At 44.8% G+C, this 6,481-nt stretch overlaps 1 protein-coding gene across 1 annotated transcript; it reads left to right on the top strand.

Moving 5' to 3' along the window:
- Positions 1 to 4: 4 nt before the first annotated feature.
- On the top strand, positions 5 to 4,074 carry CSUI_008571 (zinc c3hc4 type (ring finger) domain-containing protein). The gene has a single exon (XM_068068699.1). The coding sequence runs from the start codon at positions 214 to 216 to the stop codon at positions 2,845 to 2,847; it is 2,634 nt and encodes an 877-aa protein (XP_067919323.1). The 5' UTR covers positions 5 to 213; the 3' UTR covers positions 2,848 to 4,074.
- Positions 4,075 to 6,481: the final 2,407 nt, after the last annotated feature.

The following is a 6,481-nucleotide window of genomic DNA, read 5'->3' as shown; positions in this document are numbered from 1 at the left end:
TCTACCTCTTCTTCTTCATCATCATCTACCTCTCCTTCTTCTCCACCTACCGCTCCTCCATCTACCTCTTCTTCTTCATCATCATCTACCTCTCCTTCTTCTCCACCTACCGGTAGCCCTCCATCTACCTCTTCTTCTTCTCCTCCATCTACCTGTTCTTCTTCATCTACCTCTCTTCCCTCTTCATCATCTTCTTTCTCATCTTTTCCTCGCATGAGCGCCCGTAGTTTGTCGTATCTAGATTATGATCGTCTGCATAACACTCTCTGGGGCAGGACACGCCAGGAATATTTAGATCTTCAAGCAGCCTTACCTGCAGGTATCTCTCTCTATGATGCTATCTCTCTTCCACGCCACATTACCAGTCGCCAGGAAGGAGAAGATCTCTCGTCTTCTCTTCTCGATTCCTTCACCACCCTAAGTCAGACGGATCTCCGATGTGATTTATCTTGTCCTATATGTCTAGGGATCTTTCAGAATGCTGTCGTTGTGAAAGACTGTTTGCATCGATTCTGTGCCGACTGTATCGAGAAGTGCGTCAGAACAGGCCTACGGGAATGTCCCCAGTGTAGAATACACGTAGCTAGCCGCCGGGCTCTCCGGCCGGATCGAACCTTTGATCGTATGGTGAGACGGCTCTTCTGCGATATTCAAGCCTTTGAAGAGAAACATGCAGAGCTCGTAACGAAGTCAAATCTAAGAATGTTTCATCAAGGAGGAGGAGGGGGGGGAGGAGACGTGATGGAAGGAGGTCGAAGAAGAAGGAGAAAAGAAGAAGACGACGAAAGAAGAAGAAGAGAGAGAGCTGCTCGTAAGAGATGTTGGAAGCATAGAGGAGGAGAAACCGGTTGGCCCGGAAGCCGAAGAAGAAAGAAAGACGCAAGAGGAGGAGATCTTGATCACGATGAAGATGAAGAAGAGGAGGGAGAGGAAGAGGAGGAGGGAGATGAGTTAGAGGGAGATCAAGAAGAAGATGAAGAAGAAGAAGATGAAGAAGAGGGGGATGAAGATGAGGCGTTCCGAGGAGAAGGAAAAGGTAGACCATCAGGGAGGTTACAGCAACGACAGGGGAGACAAAGAGAGGAAGATCGAGAGAAGAGAGAAGAAGAGATGAGGAAGAAGAGAATCTGTAAGAGAATAAGTGGAGAAGAAGACGAAGAAGATAGGGTAATGTTGATGGATGAAGAAGAGGAAGATGAAGGTGACGAAGAGAATTATGAAAGGAATGGAGAGAAAGGCAAAGGAAGAGGTGGAAAGAAGCGACTGAGAGTCGTTGAATTGGATACAGATGAAGATGAAGCTGATATAATGTTAAATAAGTCTCACACAGAGAGCTCCTCCGTATATAAGGCGAAACAGAAAGAACGAGAGTATGAAGGGAGTCGAGATGGAATGGCTAAGAGAGATAAACCTCGTCATGGAGACCTTTCTTCTTCGTGTCTACGTCATCCGAAGTCTTCTTCTTTTCCTCTTCGCCATCCTTCTGACTCTTCGTCGTCTCATTTCTTTTCTTCTTCTTCTTCGTATCACCATCATGCCAAAGGAGAAGAGGGAGAGTCAGATTTCTCAGATGCTGCCGAATCCTCTTTTCCCTCTCATCTTTCTTTTGTTTCATCTCCTTCTTCTTTCTATAGAAGGCGCCTTTCAGGGCAACCTCCCCCGGCTTTTGTCGATACGGATGGATCTCTCCTCTCCTCTTCTGAGCTAGCCGCTGCATTGGCGACTTCCTCTGCTGTATCGACAACCTCTCTCTCTTCACTGATCTCATCTGAATCCTCTTCTCCTTTCTCTCTCTCGAAGACCTTATCAGAAATAGCACCGACGTCAGGAGGAGGAGAAGGGGGGGGGGCTTCATCTTTATCTTCTCCTGGATCAACTAGTGCGAGCGCTCGAGCTATCTTGAGGCTTCAGAGACAAGCCTTACGACGTAAGAGACAAGAGCTCGATAGTAAGCTAAGTAAAATGCCTTCGGATGGCTATTTGCACTTTCAGTTCATTCCTGATCCCTCTATCTCTTCGCTTCCTTCTCTTTCACGTGATCGCCTCATTACACGATCAAGTCATATCACTGTCTCGCAGTTATGTCGATATCTCGCCTGGAAGTTAGGTCTAAATCACCATTCTCAAGAGTCTTCTTCTCCGTATTCTCTTCTTCCCCCTTCTTCATCTTTTTCTTCTTCTTCTTCTTCCACGGGTCTAATAGCTCCTGGAGAGAAAGACAAACAAAGCACAGGGGCTTCAGGAAGCGACGACCCAGAAGAGAGCTCAGGAATAGCTGCATCAAACAAAGGACGAGGAGTCCTGTGCGAAGGAGAAGGAGCAGAAAGGTTACGACTTTATACAAAGCATCACCGGACTCCTTTTCATCCTAGTATGACCTTAGCGGGTATCTATCAGAGGTCGTTAACACTAAGCATGCAAACGTTGGTCGTCTATTACACGACAAGACCCTACGAGGATGCGCGTGGAGGTGTCTTGAAAGGCCTAAGAGGCTACGTGGTGAGCCTGTGGAACTATGGAGATCATCATGAGTATGTAGAAAGATCTTCTTCTTCCTCTTCTTCTTTCTTATCTTCTTCCTTGTTAGCCTTGAGGAGAGGAAAGGGAGAAGAGCCGCAGGGGGGGGAGGGTGAAGAAGAAGAGGAAGATGAAGAAGATGAAGAGGAAGAGAGAGATGAAGGAAGTTCAAGAAGAATGAGGAGTGGCCAAGAAAGAGAAGAAAAAGACCTCTTCTCTGATGATGGAGAAGAAGAAGAAGATGGAGGGGGGGGGGGCTGTGGAAGTAAAGAGGAAAGTCTACTAGGTGACCCGGATACACCTGAAGTAGAAAGGATAAAGAAAGATTGAAAGAAAAAGAGAGAGAGGAGGAAAGTTAGAGAGAAAGAGAGATGGAGAGATAAGCAGAGAGAGAGTTTCTAGGGAGAGGTTTCCTATCTGATGCTCCTCCACGTTCGAGTCCAACAGAGAGAAGAAGAAGTTTTGCTGGAGGAATACGAAGTGTGCGATGGAGGTGTTATATTTCAGAGGAGCTGACGAAAGAAAAGAAAAAGACCGAGGGAGGCAGTAGTCGTAGTAGTAGTAGTAGTCGTAGTCTTAGGTATAATACTAGGAATAGGAATAGGAGGAGGCGTTTTGAAGGCATGCGTTTGCCCCTCTTATCACTACGATCGTGATCTCTTTGTCGATAAGAGCGAAGTGTGTGTATATGGAGGATTCCATGTGGAAGAAGAAACACCTTAGAAGAGAAGAGGAAGATAAAGAAGAAGAATGTGGGAGATGAGGGGGATGACTGCGTATATAGAGAGAGGTACATACACTTGTGCTGACTACTCAATCCTCTCTCTCACGCGTCCGGGGGCGGTGTACGTACACCTCACCTACTCCTTCGCAGCTCCATCCCCTGCGCCCGCGGCCTTCTTTGAAGGTGTACATACACCCTCGCCTTCTGTCTCTCTCTCTCTTTCTTAAAATCTGTTTCTTCGCTCGATCTCTCCACTTGACTAAGGAACTCACCGTACCTGACCATCTCATCATTCCCTACGAGTGATAGATAGATTAAAGATAGATAGATAGATTGAAGACAGAGTAGAGAGATATCAAAGACATATAGTTAGATAGATCATGATCAGAGTCGGCCGAAGGAGATGAAGAGGAGGTAGAGAGATAGGTAGACAGACCTTCTTCTCCTCCTATTGCCACTATCACGATTTTGAGGCATCGAAAGACGACGACGACTACTACTACTACCAAGATGTTGTATGTTGTTCGTTGAGGTGTTTCTCTTTCTTCTTTTTCTTCTTCACTCTCTCTCTCTCTCTCTGCTTGTTTGCTTCCTTTCTTTCTTTCTTTCTTTCTTTATCTTTTACCTCGGGTTTCCTATATGTTATGATTGAGCTGTGCAAGAGAACGGACTGTCCATGCATTTGCATGCGTACATAGACAGATGGATCAGCAACGAGAGAAAGAAGGAAAGAAAGAAAGGGGACGACGTCTTTGGAGAAGAGAGAGGTCGAGAAGTTCTTTCTCACTGTCATCCTTCGAGAGATGGATGAAAGAAGGCTCAGCGAAATCGAGGAAATTCTTTTTCTCTCCCTTTCACACGGAAGAAGAAGAAGAGAAAGAAGAAGGAAAAAAGACAGACCATAAGACCATGGAGATAGTAGTAGTAGTAGTAGTTGGAGGAGGAGGAGGAGATTAAGAGGTAGGTAAGGAGTAGTAGTAGTAGCTGTAGTGAGGAGTATTATGAGAATGTATCGGGCCCTGTTAACGAAGTCCTTTGGCCCCCGACTATATATAGAGATATAGAGATAGATATAGGCTTTATGAAGTCGTTATGAACGAAAGAGGTTGCGACTACTACTACTACTAATACTACTGGTACTACTAGCACTACTACTCCTCCTCTACCCCGTCTTCATCATTAGAATTGATGGAGGAGGGGCACTTAGATCGGAAGATAGATAGGGAGAGAGACAGATAGGTAGATCGAGCGATAGAGAGAGAGAGAGAGATAGAAAGACAGGAGAGACACAAAGACGAAAGAGAGATAGACTGGTGGCGGATTTAAGATAGAGTCAAGAGAGATAGATATATTATAGAGACAGAGGATAGCTAGAAATAGATAGATCGATAGATAGATAGATAGGCCAAAGAACAAGCTTGTCCGGGAAGAGGAAAGAGAAGAGGCAGAAGAAGAAAAAGGAAGAAGAGAAGGAAGAGGAGTAGGAGATAGTAATGATGAACGCAAACCTCGACTCTCTTGAAACCTATTCTTATTCTTATGAAGAAGAAGAAGAGAAATCCCCAAACCTCGGTGTTTCTTCTTTCTTTACGTTCTTCTTATTAGCCTACCCCCCATACCGCCGACCATCAAAACCGTAGAAGAAGAAGAACAAGACTCCTACTACTACTACTACTCCTGCTACAGACTGACACTGTATATTTGTCTCCCTCTTTTTCTTCTTTTCATAGTGATGAGGCATGAAGCTTTTCTATCTTGATAGTAGAAAAGAGGTGAATGATACGAAGAAGAAGAAGAATAGCCATATAGAAAAAAAAGAAGGAGGGCGAAAGCACTTTCAAGATCCTCTTCATGATTCTCTTCACACAAGGATAGTAGTGTTGGAGTTCTAGGCCCATCTATCGGTATGTCTCACGAGGTGACTTAGGAATCGAGTAATGTAACCTGTTCATAGAAGCATGGCTCATCCATGTAAAGAAGAAAAGGAAAAGAAGTAGAAGATGAAGGAAGACAAGGAGAAAGAAGAGAGAAAGAAACGAAGAAAGCAGTCGCTTGCACGGGCTCGGATCGTGTCATATTCACCCTTGATGGATGAAGAAGAGGTTTGGGAATGTATGTGTGTGTCGAGGTGTATATACACTGCAACTGTCATGAAGCAAGAAAAAAGAAAACTCTTTCATTCTTTCTCTCCATCTCTCTCTCTCGTTCTATCTTTCATCTTTCTCTTCATTTTCTTTCTCTCTTCTTCCTTTTCTTTCTCCCATACCGCAAAAGCACCTCCTCACTGCTAATAGAACTCCTCCTTCCTTTTCCTATAGAGAGAGATAAATCTCGCTCGGTTTCTCCTTCTCTCCACACAACGGGAACGACTTTCAGTACATAACGAAGAGTCCTCTCGCTCTCTCTAAACAACGAAAAGGCTCTTCTCTTCCTTCAGTCATTCATAGCTATAGCTCTCTTACCTCGTCTTCCATTCTCATTGTAGTGTAAGATATACACAGAAAGCAGGTAGCCTCTCTCTCTGTCTGTGTAAGATCTCTGCTTCGTTTACTGCCGCTTCTGAGCCATCCAGTCTTTGCCACTGCTGACTCGCAAGCATGTGTGTATGTACAGATGTGGATTATTACATCTGTATCGACTTATAGATGCGAATCTATCTATCTACCTATCTATCTTTAGCCTATTCATCTATTTATCTATCTATCAATGAAGAAAGAGAGAAAGAAGAAAGGAGAGCGAATGAAGCTCACAGAGAAAGGGAGGTCCCGACTGCCTTCTCAACTTCTTCGGGCGGCGAAGAAAGGCAATTATGGACGAGAAAGAGAATCGGCTTCATTGTAGACAGCGCCCAGACATCTCTATCTCTACACGATTCTTAAGAAGGACAGACAGCATATCCGATTGAAAGTCCTCCTCCTTAAAAAGTGAAGAAAAAGAATAGGCCGGCTTTTAAAAGATTTGAACAGAGTCGCTAGCTGCCTGTTCCTTCCACGGAACGAGGCGGAACCTGTGAAAAGATCGAAGCCCCAAGAAACTTCATGAGTGAATCGATGATCATCCAACTAGCTAGCTAACAGCTACGGACACCCGATTATAAGCCGGCCTCCTAATAGAACAAGAGAAGGAGGAGGAATAAGAAGTACGAATGCATCGATACCTGCTGGCTGGCTGGTCTTCTTCTTAGCGTGGAGAACCGACCCTCCTTTGCTCCTAGGGATGAGCGGCGTCGATGACATTTGA

This window comes from Cystoisospora suis (genome assembly GCF_002600585.1).
Source record: "Cystoisospora suis strain Wien I chromosome Unknown contig_4843, whole genome shotgun sequence".
Lineage (NCBI taxonomy): Eukaryota > Apicomplexa > Conoidasida > Eucoccidiorida > Sarcocystidae > Cystoisospora > Cystoisospora suis.
This window is presented reverse-complemented; position numbering and strand designations above follow the sequence as displayed.